We start from the raw sequence: 20,350 nt of genomic DNA, 5'->3' as shown, positions 1-20,350 counted from the left end.
TATACTGGACATTTTAAGATACTTTTCTCCAAAAAAGATGATAGCTGAAACAAAAATAAGACGACATTAGCAACATATAAAAGATTCAATTATATAACTAACAAACATTAATATATAAATATTAGAAAATATGTTCAAATACACATGGAACATTATAAAAATTGACATACTATGCTACTAAAGTATCAACCGATACCAAAAAATCGACACCATACAGAACACATCTTATGACCACAATATGATGAAGTTAGAAATCAAAAACAAAAAGGTAAGTTTTTTGTTTTTTTTTTTTTTGTTAAAGGATAAAACAAAATGCATTACTCTGGAATTTAAAAAACCACATTTCTAAATAATTCATGATAGGAGAATAAAACAATTACAATGGAAATTGTAATATATCTAGAACTGCAACAATGAAAAACGATATATCAAAAGCTGCGAGATTCCTTTTAAAAAGTTGTAAAATTCAGCTAAGTAACCAGAGAGAAATATATGACCTTAAATGTATATGCTATATTAGAAAATAAGACAGACTGAAAATGAATCAGCTAAGTGTTCACCTTGAGAGGTCAGAAAATGAAGAGTACACCCAAAGATTACAGATGGTCAGAAATAATAAAGGATAGAAATTAATGAAATTAAGAAAAATTAATGAAATTAATGAAAAAATTAAGAAAAGAAAGAAAAAAGGAAAGAAAAAGTAGACTCCTACAAATTAGCATGGCAAAGACAAATGATCCAATAGAAAAACCCAAAAGGGATATAAACAGGCAATTCAAAGATGAGGAAATTTTTTTTTTGACTTTTTTCACTCAGAGTGGTTTTTATTTGCATTTCTTTTATGGCTAATGATGTTGAACACCTTGTTATGTGCTTATATGCCACTTGTGTTTCTTATTTGGTAAAATATCTTCATGTCTTTTGCTCACTTTCTTTTTTTTTTTATATCTTTATTGGAGTATAACTGCTTTACAATGTTGTGTTAGTTTCTGCTGTACAACAATGTAAATCAGCTGGGACTTCCCTCGTGGCGCAGTGGTTAAGAATACGCCTGCCAATGCGGGGGACACGGGTTTGATCCCTGGTCCGGGAAGACCCCACATGCCGCAGAGCAACTAAGCCCGTGTGCCACAACTACTGAGCCCGTGGGCCACAACTACTGAAGCCTGAGCGCCTAGAGCCCGTAGTCCACAACAAGAGAAGCCACCGCAGTGAGAAGCCCATGCACCGCAAGGAAGAGTAGCCCCCGCCCGCCGCAACTAGAAAAAGCCTGTGCGCAGCAATGAAGACCCAACACAGGCATAAACAAATAAATAAAAATTAACAAACAAACAAAAAACCAAAGTAAATCAGCTATATGTATATATACATCCCTATATCCCCTCCCTCTTGAGCCTCCCTCCCACCCCTCTAGATTGTCACAAAACATCAAACTGATCAAAGATGAGGAAATTTTAATGGCTGATAAATGTATTAAAAGTGCTCAGACTCACTAGCAGTTAAATGCAAATTAAACTAGTAATGCAAATTAAATTAGATGCTCTTTCACACCTCTTTGACTGGCAAAAATTAAAGTATATTAAAAGCAAGTTTTAGTAAAAACGTGAAGGCAAGGGTGGGAATGCAAACTGGGACAAGCCCTTGGGAGAGCAATATGGTGATATCCACAAGGTTTATGCCCTTCAACTCAGCAATTCTGTTTCTAGGTATATGCTGGTCTCCAAAGAGAGGTGTGCATCCCTCAGACACAAGATAATCACAGAGGTACCAAAAGGAAGCATTAGTATTTAAATATATTTTTTTATCCAAAAGAAAAACAAGTAAGTTTTACTAATCGTTAGGAAACAGACTGATGCTGGTGCCCTCCCTGTGCTCTTGTCAGAGATCCTGGGTTAGGAAGTAAAGCAAATGAGTTATCTGCGTAAAGGGTAAGGGAGCTTCATATTTGGAGGGGTTGTCTGTGTTTTCTTTTCAGGGTTTGGTGGCGTGTTTTTCACTGTTCTCCACAGTTTACATATCCCCAGATAAATGGAATTACAGATTATGCTATCTGGATTTTCCTAGCCCCCAAAAGTGAACAAGAGGCTTAACAAGATTCCTCCAAAGAAGCAAGATTAAGATTACAAATAATCCTAATGACTCACACACAAGTGTGAGTACAAACTCTCAGGTTCAATGAGAGAGTCAGCTGGTCAATGGGTGAGAAAAATCACTGAAGTTCAAGAGAAATTCTTGCCAGTAATGAATCTTTAACACTACTGAATTCATAAAAGTGGTTCAGATGGTAAATTTTATATTATGGGCATTTTACCACAATTAAAATTTTTAAAAAATAATGAATAATAAGGTGGGAAAGTAATGAAGCATATTCAGCCACACTATTTTCACTAATGATTTTTAAAAAAAAATATTTATTATTTGGCTGCACCAGGTCTTAGTTGCGGGGTGTGGGATCTAGTTCCCTGACCAGGGATCGAACCCGGGCCCCCTGTATTGGGAGCGCGGAGTCTTAGCCACTGGACCACCAGGGAAGTCCCTCACTAATGATTTTTGTACTACAAATAAATAAATATTTGTAATATATTATTTCCTTCTCTTTTCAATTGCCCTTTTTACAGTTATCTTTTTGTATATCTTATGATGGTCATACTAATTTGGAATAGTGGTTCACATATGTAATTCATAAATAAATACATATTCATATTTTAGGGGTGCACAGCAAAAATATTTTTACTGCTAAGAGGATGTGGCAAAAATATGTTTGATGCTCACTGGCCTAGAGAAACTTTTCCACAGGTGGGCAAGGAGACATAAAAAAGAATGTGACTTGAAGCACTGTTTGAAGAACTGGGAAATAATCTAAACATCCATCAGCGGAGGAATGGATTAGCTGGGCTATATTCAAGCAGTGGAATACTATGCAGTGCTTTAAATGAATGGATAAGAGCTACATGTATCAACATGGGTAAATATTTTCAAGATCTTAAGTGAAAAAAGCATACTGCAGAATGAAAAGTCTAACATGCAAAACAATGTGATATATTGTTTATGGATACATACACATGGACACATACACACATACATTATAATACGTACTACATATGTAGTAATATGTACTATGTTTAAAAACATTCAAGAGGAGGACAAATACCAAATTCAGGAATAGAGGTTACCTCTTGGTAGGGAAGGAAGAAAAGGAGATTGGAGGCATTATTTCTTTAAAATAAAAAGATGGGGCTTCCCTGGTGGCGCAGTGGTTAAGAATCCGCCTGCCAATGCAGGGGACACAGGTTCAATCCCTGGTCCGGGAACATCCCACATGCCGCGGAGCAGCTAAACCCGTGCGCCACAACTACTAAGCCTGCCCTCTAGAACTCGCGAGCCGCAACTACTGAAGCCCTCAGGCCTAGAGCCCATGCTCCGCAATAAGAGGAGCCACCGCAATGAGAAGCCCGCGCACTGCAACAGAGTAGCCCCCACTCGCTACAACTAGAGAAAGCCCGCACGCAGCAACAAAGACCCAATGCAGCCAAAAGTAAAATAAATATTTTTAAAAGATGCAAGGTAAAATTAATATAACAAATAGCTCATACTTTTAAAACAAGATGTTTTAAAACTAGTCTCCCTGAGTTCTCCTCCTCAGTGACGACCATCTTCACATTCCCTTGTCTATCTTTCCAGAGATATTTTATGCACATGCCAGGTCAGATATGTGTGTGTATTTCTCCCCATCCCTCCAACTATTTAAACACAAATGGTAGCAAACATTACATACTGTTCTGAGCCTCGCTTTTTTCTTTAATAATGTATCTTGAATTTTGTTACATGTCACTACATAAAGAGCTTCTTCCACTTTTATGGCTGCACAATACTTCCTTCTGTGGCTTTTTTGAGTCAGTCTCCTATAGATAGAATGTAGACTATTCCTGTCTTTTCTGTGGCTTTTTTGAGTCAGTCTCCTATAGACAGAATGTAGACTATTCCTGTCTTTTCACTACAATTAGCATCACTGCAACGAACATCCTTATAAATATGTCATTCTGCATGTACATGCATGTACATGCATGTATAATACATGCATGTATTATAATAAATTCCCAGAAGGATAAATGCCGGGTCTTTTCAAATTGCCCTCCAACAAGATTGTACCAATTTACTTTCTGCAGAAACATTTTCCAGTGCCTGTTACCCAATCTCAGATTAACACAGTATTATCAGACTTTCAAATCTGAGAAGAAAACATGTTATCTCATTGCAAGTTTAATTTGCATATTTTAAAAATTATAAATGACACTATTTGTTTTACAGTGTAAAAAGCCATCTTGATTTTTTCTGTAAGCTTTCTGTCATTTGTCTAGTGGTATGAATTGGTTTTTTGAACTATAAGCTATAACTTTTGTAATAAAATAGCCAATAAGGATTTTTTAAAATGCAGGGTCTGTAGAACCTTCACTCAGTTTTGTAAGAAGTTTCTAGGATGTCTTCAAAAAGCCTTTGTGCACTGTACCAATATCGATTTCCTGATTTTGATATAATACTATAGCTATGTAAGATGTTACCATTGGGGGAAACTGAGTGAAGGTGCACAGGTCTCTATGTACTACTTTTGCAACTCCCTGTGAGTCTGTAATTATTTCAAAGTGAAAACTTAAAAAGGAACAAAATTTTGTGTTCCTTTTTCTTTTTTTAATATTTATTTATTTGGTTGCACCTGGTCTTAGTTGCAGCATGCATGTGGGATCTAGTTCCCTGACCAGGGATTGAACCCCGGCCCCCTGCATTGGGAGCTTGGAGTCTTATCCACCGCGTCACCAGGGAAGTCCCCTGTGCTCCTTTTCTGATCGTGGGGGCTCTGACCTCAAACTATGATCCTTGAGTCATGATGGCTCCCAAGTCTGTTACCAACAAACCCCACCTGCAAGACAGCCACTGGGTTAGAAAGTACATCTGAGTATCTGAAAGAGGGGCAAGTCTTTGGGGGCTGACTCTGGCCTCTGACTCCATTATTGTCACATTCTAACTCAGGGAGCACACAGAAGCCACGGGGCTAATAGTCATAGTATCCTGTATTTCTACTGAGCTTTACAATGTTCCATGTTCATTCATTTACATTATCCCAACGATAATAAGGGTAGAGGATTCTCTCAGGAGGTGCTCTGCCAGGTATATAAGACCCTTCCTTTCCTTTTGTTGTCATCCCTTGAAAATCTTCTATCTGAACTCTGCTGCTCAAGCCATCCATGATTCTCTGGAGGGCCCACACAGTGCCGTGCATCTGGGCCTGCTCCCTTTCTCTTCTAGTCTTTCTGCCTAAAGAACTCTCACTTGTTCTTCAAAAAAGTGAAAGTATCACCTCCACCAGAAGCCTTCCTAGATCTCCCATCTCCAGTTTCCAACTCCAATCCAACAGGCAATGTTAACCTAATCTTCTTCCAGGCAACCTACTGCAATCTCCATGAGACATTGAAACACTTATCTCACTGTATTGTCATGATTAAACATGTCTGTTTCCACTGAAGACCCTTTGAAGGGAGAGCTTTTGTGACATTTATCTTTATATTTCAGTGCCTAGCAGCAATGCCAATAAATATTTAGTGAATGAAAAAGTCAGGCCAGTGACCTGCCAGTCTCCTCTGCAGTTCAGGCAAAGCCAACCCGGGTTCTTGGGTAATTCATTTCAGCCCAGAGCCTGGTGTTTTGAGAGCCATCTGAGGCTCCGCCGGCTGTGCAGGAACACTTGCCTCTGGTTAGGCTCCCTGTAACTGTGTGACTCTGTGTTTCATTTTCCTTATCTTTACTATGTGGACAATAAAAGCATCTCCTCACACGGTTGTTGGGAGGATTAAAGAGATAATGTATCAGAAGGTCTTAGATAATGCTTGACAATGGGTAAAGAAGGCTCCTCAGAGTTATTTCTGTGTAAGTGTTGAGTGAGTGAATGAAAGAAATGATTCGAGGTTGCCTGTTCATTTATTGAGCACCCACTATGTGTCCGGTAGCGCGTTAAGCACAGCATGTAAATGCAGAGAAGCAACCGCAGCACACTGGCGTGGTCTTAACACAGATTGCAGGGAATCAGGGAAGGTTTTCTGGAGCTTGAGTTTTCATATGGGAGGAGCATGCAAAGGCGCAGGTGGTAGCAGTTGATAGAGACAGTGGGCGTTCCCGACAGAGCCAGCTGTTTCCTCCTTGAAAGCTGTGTGGGAGTGGGTGGCTTAGCTTCCCACGAGTGGCGTGAAATCGCGGCTTGGTGAGGCCGGTCGAGGCGCTAGAATCGAAGGTGAGTTCCAGTCCCGTTTAGTTATTAGCCGCGTGACTTTGGCCAAGTCACTGAACCCCTCCGAACTTCCCCAACTGTAAAAAAAGAGTCGGTTAAGACTACTCACCAGCCAGGATTCCTGAGAGACCACGTGACCGTGCGTAAGCCAAGATGCGCTCTACTTAGAAGGTACAAAACGCCCCGGCAGGTCACTACGGGTCGACTAGGTTCTACGTCCCGCGCGCCGGGGCGTGGATTTCGTTTCTGAGCATGCGCAGTGAGCCCGTGGCGCGGCCCGTCAGGCGCTGCGGTAGGCGCCCTGGGGGCTGGCAGGACCCTGGCCCCAAGATGGCGGCGCCCAGCGCAGTGGCCGCTGCTACCTCTGGCGAGAGCGATGGAGGGGGCAGCGGCTTTGAATCGTGGCTAGACGGACGGTTGGAGGCGCTGGGAGTGGACCGAGCCGTTTACGGTGCCTACATCCTGGGTGTCCTTCAGGAGGAGGAGGAAGAGGAGAAGCTGGACGCTCTGCAGGGTATCCTCTCTGCTTTCCTGGTGAGAACCCCGGACACATTCTTTTAGCCTCTCTGCCGGCCCCTGTCAGTACTTCGTATCCCCTTTCCCCTACTTGGTGTCCCAGAGGATTAGTGGTCTCACCTGGGAGAGGAATACTCTTCTGAGCCCTGGGCCTCGGGGGAAGGGAGTTGCTCCCCATCCAGGGTTTTGGGAGCCGGAAGGTTGCATGTGCATAGAGAGGAAAGGCTTTCCCTTATTCTTGAGGACAAGGCCCTCTCAGATGCCTGTGGATGAGCTGGGTGAGTATTCTTCCAAAGGCGTTGAAATGTCTAAATGAGTTTTATCATAAACGTCTAACAACCAATTTCATTCCCATCCGCTGACAGTGTTCAGAGGGGGGAGTTAAGTGCTCTGAGATGTCTGTGCCCTTTAAGACGCAGTGCCCCTGACAAAAGCCTGCAGGAGGTACCCTCTCGGTTTCCTATTTTGGAGGTAGGAGTCCAAAAAAGGTCAGTTTAGGCGGTAGAGGTCTTTTCACGCCTAGGCAGAACGGAAACAAATTTTGTGCTTGATCCTTTACTGTATTTAGAAATGCAGTAATCATTGGGGGGAGTAGGTTGGGGAGTAAGAGAGATCAGAGTTTTAAAGAAGAGAGATAAACTTGATACTTAGCCTTTTAGAAGCAGATTCAAGAATTCAGAAATGTGTGCTTTAAACTGTATTTAAGTAGTAAGTCACCAGGATGTTCACTTTTCCAACCTGATCATTTCTCCTGCCCTAATCTCTATGTACACTTACTTGGTGAAAGTGCAGTTCATTGACTGATCACGTGGTTAAAACATAACACTAGTGCAGCTGTCCCAGGGCCTCCTGGCAAGGGCCCCCTTTTAGTTCCAGAGCCTGCTCTGGTGAGATTGACCTATAAATGGGAAAGCCTTAACACAGCTTGTGATGCAACTCATAAGTTCAGTGGAAATACAACACAGTGGAAAAAATTGTTTTCTTGAACCATTACATTGCAGGTCGTAGAGGGAAAGAGTAGGAGGCAAGCAATTTAAGTTACTTTTTAAAAGATTTCCCACTGGGAAGTTTCTAAAGATTCCATGAAAAAGAAGTTGAAGTAATTTGGGTACTCATTGGTACCAGCTCCTTGACCTGTTCTTTACATTGTATCATTACTTAGAACTGTATGTCTGCTGATAAAGGCAGGCATGAATTTGCCTTAGACTCTTAACAGTCTCTTGGTAGAAGAGTTATCTAGACCAGATTTGGTTCTTTGTATCTCCCTCTTGTTTGCATAAACTGCAGAAGACAAACTCATTTTTAAGGTGGCTTCCCTCCCTCTGCCCAATTCACACACCATGCTTAATTTTCTCACAGTTTTCCCAGCCCCTTCTATGTAGAAAATGATTTTGGGAAGAATTGGCCAGGAATGATATGGGGAGGCAGGGGTCCTGTCCATGAAAACTGAGGAGCAACTTTACAGGGCAGCAAGGCCAATGAGTATGGTATAGACCAAACACATCACTCATAGCACTGCTTATTGTCTGTCAGTCAGTTGGGCTGCATATAAAAGCTCCCGACTATTGTACCAAATCCCATTCTGGGAAAAACAAAAGGCATAGCCAAATCAATCGCCATATTGGGCTAGATTCAATATTAGGAATTTAGAAGTTTGTCAGCAACAATTTGAGGTAAGATTCAAGAATAGTATATATAATTGGGAGCAAATGACAGTAAACAAAAACTTCTGTCATCCTTCCCTTTATTCCTTCTGATTGCACTTGCGCTGATTGATTTTTTTTTTTAAGTCTTTTATTGAATTTGTTACAATATTGCTTCTGTTTTATGTTTTGGTTTTTTGGCCGTGAGGCATGTGGAATCTTAGCTCCCCCACCAGGGATCTAACCCGCACCTCCTGCATTGGAAGACAAAGTCTTAACCACTGGACTGCCAGGGAAGTCCCACGCTGATAGACTGATTAATTTGATAGACTGATTAATCAAATTTTTATAGACCGATTAATCAGATTTTTATAGATGGATTACTCTCTGCCAGGCGCTGCCCTAAGTGCTTGGGGTACTTTAGGGAACAACACAGACAGAAATCCCTGCCCTCAAAGGGTTATATGCCGGTAAGGAGAGACATAATCAGTAAATTATATAGTATGTTAGAAAATGATTAGTGCTAGGAAAAAAGGAGCATTGTAAGAGGATCAGGAGTGGAATGGAGGGGTGAGCAATTTTAAGTAGGGTCATAGCATTAAGTAGGACGTTACATTTTTTTCTTCCAGTTGTATTGAGATATAATTGACATACAGCACTACATAAGTTTAAGGTGTACGGTATAACAATTTGACTTACATCATGAAATGATTATCACAATGAGTTTAGTAAACAGGATATTACATTTCATCGCAGCTGTTTATATACCAGCCTTCTAAATTGTAAGTGTTATGAGGCTAGTGACTGTTTCTCATTCATCTCTTAGCATTCATCTTAGTGCCTTGAATATGGCAGGAACCATCTGGATGAATAAATGAACGAATGGAGGAATGAACTTCTTTGGTTTGGATGAGGAGATTGGGGGAATAAACCACCTCATCCTCCAAGAGTGCCCTTTCTCTTTTGCCTCTCCATTCCTTTACCTACCCTTTTTTCTTTTCCTCTCCCTTCGCTTTTCCTGCTGGGGATCCTTGCAAGACAGGAACTCTGGACCAAAGAAGTTCAATATGTCTGGCATGCATGCTAAAAGGATGCAGGGTAGAGGATGGAATCCTTTGTTGGGTACAAAATAAGGATATCCACAGTAAGTCTGTGTTCTGCCTCTCCTTACTTTTCTCTGAGAGATGGTGTAATATAGTGGTTGAGAACGTGGGCTCAAAGCCAGACTGCTTGGGTTCAAATCCTGTTTAATCCACTTATTACTTGTATCACCTTGGGCAAGTTACTTAACCTCTGTGCCTTGGTTTCCTCATCTCTAAATTGAGAGTGCTTCTTGAGATTGTTCTAAGAACTCTGAGAGTTCTTATGTATTTGAACAGTGCCTGACACGTTAGGAAATGTGAACACTCACAGCTCATCCTGAGGGGTAGAAGATGAAGATGGTGAAGGCAGCCATAATGAAGGTGGAGGGAAATACCCGTATTTGTTGCAATGCCTGTTCTTTGCCCAGTGGTGTAGGCCTTTTTTTTTTTGGCGGTGCACAGCATGTGGGATCTTAGTTCCTTGACCAGGGATTGAATCCTGGCCCACGGCAGTGAAAGCACGGAGTCCTAACCGCTGGACCACCAGCGGTTAGGACTGTAGGCCCTTTATACACATTCATCCTCTCTAAAATCCTGGGAAGATGTGAAGCTTGGAAAAGTTAAGAAACTTGCTCATAGATCTGGGATTTGAATTTAAGTAAGTCTGACACCAAAGCCAACATCCTTTTTGTCATACCATGCTAAGGAGGAAGATTGGTTGGTGTGCAGAATATGTCTGCTTATGAGAAATGGACAGAGGGATGGTTGTACAGGAGACCATCTACTCACTTAACTTCTCTTTATTATGGATCAGCAAGCTCGTGGATATGTTCCAGTAAGAAAGTTGATAAACTTTGGAGAGTGTTCTGAGTTGAGTAAATTGGCCAAGGAAGATTTCATAGAGTTTTGACTCAAGCAACAGGTTTTTGCCCCAAAAGGAGAAGGACTGCCCTGAGTTGGTGAGAATCCTTTCCTTTGGAGCTTGGCAGGATGGGGTGGGTGCTCTTGACCTAGCAGGTGTGGCTTCTGGGACTCACACACAGGATTACCTCTGTGTTTGGAGCCTCAGAAGAGAAACATAATCTCTATTCTGTGGCTCCCAAACCCTCCCTGTGATTTCTTCTCATCACCAGCAGGGGGAGCTCTGCCCTCTGCATAGACTTTGTTCAGGTTGAGGGCTCTCAGGAAATTAATTGGTCTACTTTTCCAACCAGGAAGAAGATTCCCTTCTTAACATCTGCAAGGAGATTGTGGAACGATGGTCGGAAACTCAGAATGTTGTCACCAAAGTGAAAAAAGAAGGTAGAGTTGGAGTTCTTACGTCCAATCTCCAACAACCTTTACTCTACAGCTGTTAGAGAAAGAGTTTTCAGTTTTCTCCAGTGGATGCTCATTTGCCCTAAAATAAGTTAAACTGGCAAACACAGAGCAGCTTACTTTAACTTTTTAACTGAACATTGGTTTTCTTTTTTCCTTTTACATTTTTCCGCTTCAGCTGACCATGGCTCTCTTCATTGTGGTTTTTTCTTTTTTCGTTTTCATTCCTCTTCCCACTCCCCCTTGTAGATTTGCTCTGCAGGTATAGGGTCAACTATATTTTCCCACCTTTTTCATATTCTCATTTCTTAACACAAATTATGATTGGTCTTTTGCTTTATTCAGTTAAACCCTCCACCCTTTAAAATGAAAGAGATGTTACCATTAGGATGACAAATCAGCTGCAGAAAGCTCAAATCATAAATCCAAACTTGAATAGAATCTATTCTAAGCTATCTATATGTTGGTTCTCAGTTGTGGCTGTACACTAGAATTGCTTGCTGTATGTTTAAAAGTGCCAGTGCCAAGACTTCCCTGGTGGCACAGTAGTTAAGAATTGCCTGCCAATGCAGGGGACACGGGTTCAATCCCTGATCCGGGAAGATCCCACATGCCGCGGAGCAACTAAGCCCATGCGCCACAACTACTGAGCCTGCATGCCACAGCTACTGAGCCCATGTGCCTAGAGTCCGTGCTCTGCAACAAGAGAAGCCACCGCAATGAGAAGCCCGCCCACCACAGTGAAGAGTAGCCCCCTCTCGCCGCAACTAGAGAAAGCCCACGCGCAGCAATGAAGCCCCAACACAGCCAAAAATAAAATAAAATAAATAAATTTTTTAAATAAATAAATAAAAATAAAAGTGCCCGTGCCTGGGCCGCACCATGGACCAATTATATAAACATCTTCGGGGTGGGGACCCAGGCATTGCTATCTTTTTAAAAGCTCCCCCAGATGATTCTAATATGCAGCCAGGCATGAGAACCACTGCTTGACACCATTGCCTCCTTTCTTTGAGAATGGAGAAGTTAACAGATGATTTTATTTTAAAATAATCTAAGAATTTCACCTAGCATAATTATCAACATGAAATAGACCAGCTTAAGTTGGTGCTAGATTCCTTCTTTGGTTTCTGAGTTGAGAAGAGAGAAAATTTCATGTTTGGAGGCTTTATTGTCTATGGTTCTAATGCAGTGCTTTTCAACCTTTTTTTTTTTTTTTTTAAGCAGCAGAACTTCAATATATAAAACAAGTAAAAGCAGGGCTGCTCTGATTGAAGACGGACATGAGACCTAAAGCCTGGCCTGCATGGCCTTTCCTTGCCTTTCTCATTGGCCCCCGAGGCACCTCCTTTGCACCCCAGAGCTCTAAGTAGTCAGCAGATGCCCTTGCCTTTACTCCAAGCACTGCCAGCGTGGACTAGTGGTTCGGTGAGCGTGTTTCCTTTCACATACAACCTTGTTGTCCCTCCCTTCCCTCCCACCACCTCCCAGATGAGGTCCAGGCCATTGCCACCCTCATTGAGAAGCAGGCGCAGATTGTGGTGAAGCCCAGGATGGTGTCAGAAGAGGAGAAGCAGAGGAAAGCTGCGCTCCTGGCGCAGTATGCTGACGTGACAGACGAAGAGGAATATCCTTTCTGGAGTCTCAGCGCCATTCCCTGAGGCTTGAGCCAAAAGCCTTTGCTGGTTTACAGTGAGCTCTGGGAAGCTGCCAATCCCCCTCTATAGCTTAATTTTCTCCTCTAAAATGGCAGTGATCTATACCCCTTGGTGGGCGTGAGGAATGATGTTGGAATGGTTGATACTGGACTTAGATTTTTTAAGACACAGTCTATATGTTCCTGAAAACGTCAGTGTGAAACAAATAATGCCTGAATGGACCACTGTTATTGTCTTTTCAGAAAATATGCTCTAGCTATGATTCTTTATAGTTGATTTACACTTGTGATTCTTTGTATTTGTATAATACCTTTCTATGAAGTACAGTGTTACATGTATAATCCATCTTTATATTTTTTCACAGTTGATAAGGAAACTGAGGCACTAAGAGATGAATGGGTGATCAGAGACATTCAGAGAATTAATAGCAAAACCAGGACTAGAACCTGGATTTGAATTTGGATTCCCAAATTTGGAGCAGTTTCATTTGAATCTTTTTTTTTTTTTTTTTAATATTCCAGTGACCACATAATTAATAAAAGTGAGACTGAACCCCCAAAGTGAGACTGAACCCCCCAAAGCAACACCAGAATAAACCTGGAATTTGAGTGGGGACTGTGTAAAAAGAAAGTGTTGCTGGTAGGGGCAGATTTGGTTCCCTGTGAATTTGAAATTTGTTTAGGGAATGCTTAGCTTACTGAGCCTGCTTGAATGGAGTGGACATCATACCAGAAACGTCACTAGGTTAGGAAAGAATTCTTAGGCTCTTTGGGGCCAACTCCTCTTCTAGTTTTCCCTCATGATTTTTCTTGCCAGGTTTGGCAGAGCTGAGGTTCCAACTACAAAAATCTCATTTCTTGGGCTAGAAAAGAATGTTTTAAGCAGTGGTTCTCCTGGAGGACTTGTTAAAACAGATTGCTGGGCCTTATGCCCCACAGTTTTGGATTTAGTAGATCCAGAGTGGGGCCCAAGAATGTGTATTTCTCACAAGTTCTCGGGGAGTTCTGGGAACCACACTTTGAGAACCACTGTTTTTGAGGTTATCTTGCCATCCCCTGACTCCCAGGTAATGTGGCAGTCCACCCAGACCAGCTTCAGTTTCTTTTCAGCCTCTGACAGATAAGGATTTTACAGAAGCTCTGAGCAATCTCCCCCAAGTTGAGACTTCCAGAGATGACTCTCCTGGGTCTACCATCATATCCCTGACAGAGTCCTTCCATTCAGCGTGCTTTTGCTACCCATCACCTTAGTCACTATTTTCTTGTTTTTTTTTAATTTTTATTTATTTATTTATTTTTGGCTGTGTTGGGTCTTCGTTGCTGCGCACGGGATTTCTCTAGTTGCAGTGAGTGGGGGCTACTCTTCGTTGCGGTGCACGGGCTTCTCATTGCAGTGGCTTCTCTTGTTGCGGAGCATGGGCTCTAGGTGTGCAGGCTTCAGTAGTTGTGGCATGTGGGCTCAGCAGTTGTGGCTCACAGGCTCTAGAGCACAGGTTCAGTAGTTGTGGCGCATGGGCTTAGTTGCTACGTGGCATGTGGGATCTTCCTGGACTAGGGCTTGAAGCCCATGTCCCCTGCATTGGCAGGCAGGTTCTTAACCACCACTGCGCCACCAGAGAAGCCCAAATCACTATTTTCTGATGTTGGGTTGGGATGTGCTAACCTTTGTTTTCCATCCGACTTTCCTTAACGTCACTCACTGAAGCAGATGAGAAGGATGATTCAGGTGCCACCATGATGAGCACTGGTTCTGAGAAATGTATCCTTCTCTGTGTCCATCCCCATGTGTTTCTCCATAGAATATTCTTGTGGGTCAGTTTTTATTTTACTGTCCTTGCTGGGGGCTCCATTTACCTCCAAGGACACAGGTCAGGCCAGCATTGTGAGCCCCAGTCCTAGGACAGTACTAAATGTCAATTTAGCAAGAATTTTCCCCAAAGAAAATATGTTAACATGAACTGTGAAGGGGTTAGTTTAGAGAAAGGATTTCTAGGGGAAAATGAGAATCTATATTCCTTGCATATAGCGCTGGGTTTCCGAGCAATGTGGAAGCAAATAGAACAATACTGCAGTTTTGGTCTTTGTCCTCAAAGACCTTATAATTCAGTGGAAAGAGACTACAAACACTGAAGACTTTAAGTTAAAATACGGACAGATTGAAACATACGTGCTGAGGAAAATCCCTACCAACAGAATCACTTATGAGCAGCTTCCTAGAGAAGGTGGATTTAGAAATCCACCTTAAAGGTGACGAGCATGGTGGATTATCTGAGAAGGGGGTTTTTTTCATGGAGACTTACTCATTTTAAAGCAGTAAAGCAGAAAAAAATTATGTCTTAAGAGTAAAGAGGAGCTTGTCTGGTAGTAACAGGTTATGTTTTAAAGTTGTAAGAAATGAAGAGTAAAGTTTTTGGCTAGGTATTTTCTAACTGGTTAAACTTATTTCCTTAGAACATGATTTTCACTTAAGCTTTAGTGGTCTAGGGAAAAAAGCAACCTGATAAAGTTTAGTTAGGTTAAACAACTTAACTCTTTTCAAGCATTTTAATAATGCCAAGTACATGAAAATTTTGCCAGTTACTTTAATACTCTAGTTACTGAAACTAGCCTGGATACTATACAATAATTCCATCAGTGAATGATATAAGTACTTACTCTAGAATGAAATTTCATTTTCATGAAATATTTAACACTCAGATAAGTCTGAATGAGATTTTTATTCTAATTTTTTACTAATGGTAGTTTTAAGATTTCCCATTAGACCAAAGATAAACGTAAGGGTTTTTTTTTTTTAAGACTAGGGATAGGTAGAGAGTATTGAAGACTCAGCATGTAGAGAGACGACAGCAAGAATGAGGAGAGAGCAGTAGTTGCGACCTGTGTGACCTGGACCCTCATCCCTTAACTCACCTGTAGCTCTGTTTCGAAACACCAACGTGGAAGATGTCCTCAATGCCCGAAAACTGGAGCGAGACTCTCTTCGGGATGAGTCCCAAAGGAAGAAGGAACAGGACAAGCTGCAGAGGGAGAGGGACAAGCTAGCCAAGCAGGAGCGCAAGGAAAAGGAAAAGAAAAGGACTCAAAGAGGAGAGCGAAAGCGATAACCTTGGTCCACTCTATTCTTTCTCCTCATGAACTTGGTCAAAGGGAGAACTGGTTGTGCACTTGTGTATTTAAGAGAAATGAGAAAACATTGCAAAAGTGGTTTCCCAAGGCATTTCCCCTTTTGTTTACATGGTCAAAAGGAAAATCACAGACACTTCAAATTACAAAATGTGCCATGTCTCTGTGGTGTGGGTAAACAGATTATTGTAGTTGATGTCTGTACCAAAGATCTGGAATGGGGGCAACCTTTATATTTTAATACTGAAGCCCTGTACTCCTTTTGGCCACTTTAAAAAGTCTTCCCTCACCTGGGATAAAGATCAGGAATATTCAGAAAGCTGACAGTTTTTGTCCTGAAGGAGCAGAATCATGACCACTCCTTCCCTGGGATGAAATGTAGGAGTGTCAATTGCTTCAGAAGTAGTATTCACCCCTAAATGTATTGTTTTATGGCTGAAATAGGAAGCTGATGAAGAGCCCTACCTGAATCCAGACTTTATGTTACATGGCAACAAACTGAAAAATGAGAAGAAGTTATTTGGTGGATGTTCTACATTTGAGATTTTTTAAAAGTTTCAGCCTATGGTAGGAAACAAAGTGTCTTTTAATAAGAGATAGTTATATATTTTTCCTCATCTGGGCTGTGATTTTAAGAAGGATGTGTCAGTACTGAGTGTAAGGATATCATTGTTAGCTAGATTCATTTTTTATAATCATGAATCCTCTTGAGTGCTAGTAGAGATTTTAATCCTGATCTGCCCTAAAACATATAAGGACCTGATAATTACAAGTTTAGAGAAACCCTTTTAAGGAAGAAACACTGGAAATCTCTGCTAACACAAAGATATTTAAGAGTGTACATAGTAGGTGCAACAAATTTATTGAATGAGTGAGTGAATGGAAAAACTGCTTGGGAGAGTCAAAAGTGAGTAGGAACTCTCCTCCATGTCTACTTTTGTCACAAGCCACATTCGGCTGTAAATAGGCCTTTCCCTACTTCAGGCAGTAGACTGTCAAGAAGCCTGAAGACAGCAATTCCTCTGTCAAGACAGAAAGTAGATATTTTATACCAGGGGTGGGCAAACAACTGCCAGCAACCAAATTTTGCCCAGTCTGTTTTTGTATGGTGCAAGCTAACAATGGATTTTACATCTTTAAAGGGTTGTAAAAGAAAGAATATGTGACAGAGACCTTATGTGACCTTTAAAGCCTAAAATATTTACTACCTGGCCCTTCGGAGAAAATGTTTGCTGACCTCTGTTTTATACCATTAACTAGGAGATTAACAAATATTTTTACCTTTCTGCGGAAGGTAAAACGCATGGTTAAGGAAACGATGTGTCACCTCTATACACTCCTATAACCGTGGCATTGCAAAATTTTTTTTAAAATAACCACCTTTTAAAAAAATAAACTATTTAAATCACTGTCTTCTGATTTATTCTGATTCCTTCCACCTGGAAGTGAGTTCTGTGTGGATAGTCACTTAGGAATGGGTTTGAATTTTACTTATGTTTTGATTAGCCCAGTTATCTCTTCTGCTAGTAGAACCTCTTCCTGGAATCCATAAATTCTCTGCCTCAGTTTTCCTTTCTATGAGTTGGATATTAGGAGATCAGAAAGATTACCTTCTTTTTTGGACAGTCAGTCAGTAGATGATTGGCTTTGAAGTCTCTGAAGTACTGCTGGAGTCTTAGTTTCATATGTGGCTGTGGCTACAGATAGCATATGAGAGAGCCTATTTTAATTTAATAACCCATATTTTGGATTTTTGGTTGGTTCTCACCTTGATTTTGGTCTCTGAAGCAGAGTCAGGTTATATCCACAGACCCCTGAAGGGTTCTAGTTTCAATCTGTTATAACAGTAGGCAATTCTTTCTTCTGAGACTCTATTACATAGGTTATAGTTAGTGTACACTTGAACTAATGCTTAAACAGAAAAAAAGGATAAGCTCATTAGGCTCTGAGTAAGGTTATCCACTTAAACTCAGGTGCCAATAAATCCTTTATGTCTAAAATATTCAATACCGCAAAAGGCAAATTTTAAACAACCATGTTTTCTGTGGTATGATTGACATTTTAGGCCAAATTTGGAATTTCAGTCATAACATTAATTCCCAACCCTCTACAACATTATAGTACCAGATTATTCATAGGTTGTAATTCAGAAGTACAATGCTTAAGAACCATCCATTACATTACATCCATCCAATAGAAAGGAACAACCTACTAACTTGAGAGTTATCCAAAGCATGACTTGATTAACAGAATTTCAAAGAATTTTTGTGTTTGTCTTTTGTTAATGGACTAGTGTTTAATTTCTGACCACTGTCATGTAAAAGTTTCCCCAGAATTTTTATTCTGGTTTGCCGGGATTAGCACAAAAGCAGAACAAAAATTTATTTGAAGGAGGTCAGGTTAGATCTAAGGATATCTGAATGGCATTGGTTTATTATCTACCAACACTATTATTTATGTGTTAATAATGAAATTTAAAACTTACCACCAGTTCTTATCAGTTAAATGAAATTTAATTGGTTTTCTGGCATGAGTGACTCAATGTCAGAAACTAATACAGGGACTTCCTTGGTGGTCCAGTGGTAAAGAATCCGACTTGCAATGAAGGGGACGCCGGTTTGATCCCTGGTCGGGGAACTAAGATCCCACATGCCGCAGGGCAACTAAGCCGGCGCCCACAACTACTGAGCTCGCGCGCCTCAACGAGAGAGCCCGTGCGCTGCAAACTACAGAGCCCACGCGCCCTGGACAGCCTGTGTGCCACAACTAGAGAGTAAAACTCGCAAGCCAAAACTAGAGAGAAGCCCACACGCCGCAACAAAGAGCCGGCGCGCTACAAGGAAAGATCCCGCATGCCGCAACTAAGACCCAACGCAGCCAAAAAAGAATAAAAGAAAATAAATATTTAAAAAAAAAACTAATACAAACGTAAAAAAATGAAACTAAATATTTTCAACAAAGTAATTTATTTATTTATTTATTTTTCCTGAGAGACTAAATTCAGTTCAATATTTGTTTTCGTAACACCCAACATGTCTTACATCAAACTTAACCACTTTCTATGCAGTGACTGTGGTGAGATGATCTATTTTATTTGACTACCCTCAATGTAACTCATTTGGGTAGTTCTAAGGCATTTCAGTGATCAAAGTGTTTCTCCCTACAGTTACTCCTGCATTCTCAATCAGTTTCTTCTGAACATCATCTAAAGAAAATTTATGTGGTGTGATTACACTCTTTTTTTTTTTTTAATACCAGGATTTCTAAAACTAGGAAAAACACCAACATTTAAAACATTAGTGTTTCTAGTCAAGGATAGTTCAATTAAATTTCATCAGTACATTATATTATAGTTTAACTCATGCTAGAAATGTTAAAACCCAAGATCTTCTGAGTCACATAATACCAACATTTCATATTAATGAATAAATTACTCGGGTTCCATACAAAGATATTAAGTGATGAGAAACAGAAAAAGCCAAGCTTTCAAGAACACTTTTAAAAAAATACAGAAGCAAACTAATGAACAGAACTACACAAAATATACACTAACCAACTGCAAACTAAACTAGTTAAAGATTAACCTTAAAAAAATACATTTTAGAACTTTGTGATACCCTCATAAAAGGCAGCAAACTAAGGGTATTAAAACAATAATCATTATTTTAGTTACTGTGCATCAAGTTTAAAAGATCCAGATAAAGGAAATGTTTTGTTTCTGATTCAATTAAAATACTTTTAAAACTGGAAATATTTAATAATTGATAGTATATTTAAATTTAAAAGAATATACACAAATGATTTGAACAGGTTTTATATTCAGTAACTTGCATGGTTTTTATACTGGCACTTTTATCCCTACTTTAGGAGAATCAGATGCATTTTCTTCCATATACTTAGGTACTAAGATTTCAAATTTATAAGTATGGTAGTATTTTAAATAATAAATTTTACATGAATATTGGGTTCATCCTTGTTTTCCTTTGTTCCCTAGGTATTATCCAGTTTTGTAAGGAAAACACTTTTATATCACAATCAAAACTATGTCTTGGTTACTAGACTGTAGCCATAATTGGGTTACAGTCACTTAGATTCATTATTTGGAATTATATTTACTAAGGCAGACCTAAATGAAACTTATCTTCTAGAAGAATTTCACATTTGCATTTACCTGCACTGCAGAATGGGTTTCAGCAATATTTTAGCTGTCAGGAAATATTTAATTTACTTAAACTTGTTATCTTTGACTACCCAGGAACCCCTAGTCAACTTTACCTTTGAGTTCACTTTAAACTACATCTGATTCATTCCAAATAGAAGATTTTTAAGTAGAAGTTAGACTTCATTAAGGTATTACCTTTAGATCTGAAAGAAAATTAATGTAATGAAATTTTCAAGTTTGACAAGTTCATTAACATTTTTTAGCATGTCTTGATACATTTACTTATCAGCTTTTTATTCTTCTTTCTGCTGGCATTTCCTTAATGTTTGTTTGCTTCACCTCTCCGGTTCATTGGATTGCTACTATTTAGGCTTTCATGGACTTTATCTTCACAGTTTACTATATCTTGTAAAGCGTTTTCCACATCTGTTTGGCCAGCTGTACTGGCTGGTTTTGGCAAGGTCATCTGCAGCGCACACCACAGGGTAGTGCGTGCTTTCCGAGTAGCCACACACATCTCTTTAACTGCTGAAGCAAGGGCAAAAACATCTGTAAAAGAAATATTTGGGGTCA

General features: G+C 40.3%; 3 protein-coding genes across 3 annotated transcripts in view; 1 reads left to right on the top strand and 2 right to left on the bottom strand.

Moving 5' to 3' along the window:
• The window catches only part of DBF4B (DBF4B-CDC7 kinase regulatory subunit), a 51,602-nt gene extending 45,111 nt beyond the window's left edge, over positions 1 to 6,491 (bottom strand). Inside the window, exon 1 of the mRNA XM_082442614.1 lies at positions 6,387 to 6,491. The gene's annotated coding sequence lies outside the window, so the exon portion shown is untranslated. The remainder of the gene's footprint in view (positions 1 to 6,386) is intronic.
• A 28-nt stretch (positions 6,492 to 6,519) lies between these two features.
• CCDC43 (coiled-coil domain containing 43) lies at positions 6,520 to 17,024 on the top strand. Its single transcript, XM_082442660.1, has 5 exons — positions 6,520 to 6,811; positions 10,733 to 10,820; positions 12,327 to 12,462; positions 14,193 to 14,251; positions 15,409 to 17,024. The coding sequence occupies exons 1-5, from the start codon at positions 6,530 to 6,532 to the stop codon at positions 15,594 to 15,596; spliced, it is 753 nt and encodes a 250-aa protein (XP_082298786.1). The 5' UTR covers positions 6,520 to 6,529; the 3' UTR covers positions 15,597 to 17,024.
• The window catches only part of MEIOC (meiosis specific with coiled-coil domain), a 19,041-nt gene continuing 14,529 nt past the window's right edge, over positions 15,839 to 20,350 (bottom strand). Inside the window, exon 7 of the mRNA XM_082442613.1 lies at positions 15,839 to 20,326. Within this exon, the coding sequence (XP_082298739.1) occupies positions 20,097 to 20,326 (230 nt within the window). The 3' untranslated portion in view covers positions 15,839 to 20,096. The remainder of the gene's footprint in view (positions 20,327 to 20,350) is intronic.

This window comes from Balaenoptera physalus, assembly GCF_965194825.1.
Source record: "Balaenoptera physalus genome assembly, chromosome: 20".
NCBI classification, from domain to species: domain Eukaryota; kingdom Metazoa; phylum Chordata; class Mammalia; order Artiodactyla; family Balaenopteridae; genus Balaenoptera; species Balaenoptera physalus.
This window is presented reverse-complemented; position numbering and strand designations above follow the sequence as displayed.

What these genes read in the sequence shown, in the direction of transcription:
- CCDC43 (XM_082442660.1), top strand. Translation starts at nt 6,530, where the DNA reads ATGCGCAGTGAGCCCGTGGCGCGGCCCGTCAGGCGCTGCGGTAGGCGC. An exon ending in GTATCCTCTCTGCTTTCCTG is followed by an intron (nt 6,812 to 10,732) that starts GTGAGAACCCCG and finishes TTTTCCAACCAG; the next exon opens with GAAGAAGATTCCCTTCTTAA. An exon ending in GAGCACTGGTTCTGAGAAAT is followed by an intron (nt 14,252 to 15,408) that starts GTATCCTTCTCT and finishes ACTCACCTGTAG; the next exon opens with CTCTGTTTCGAAACACCAAC.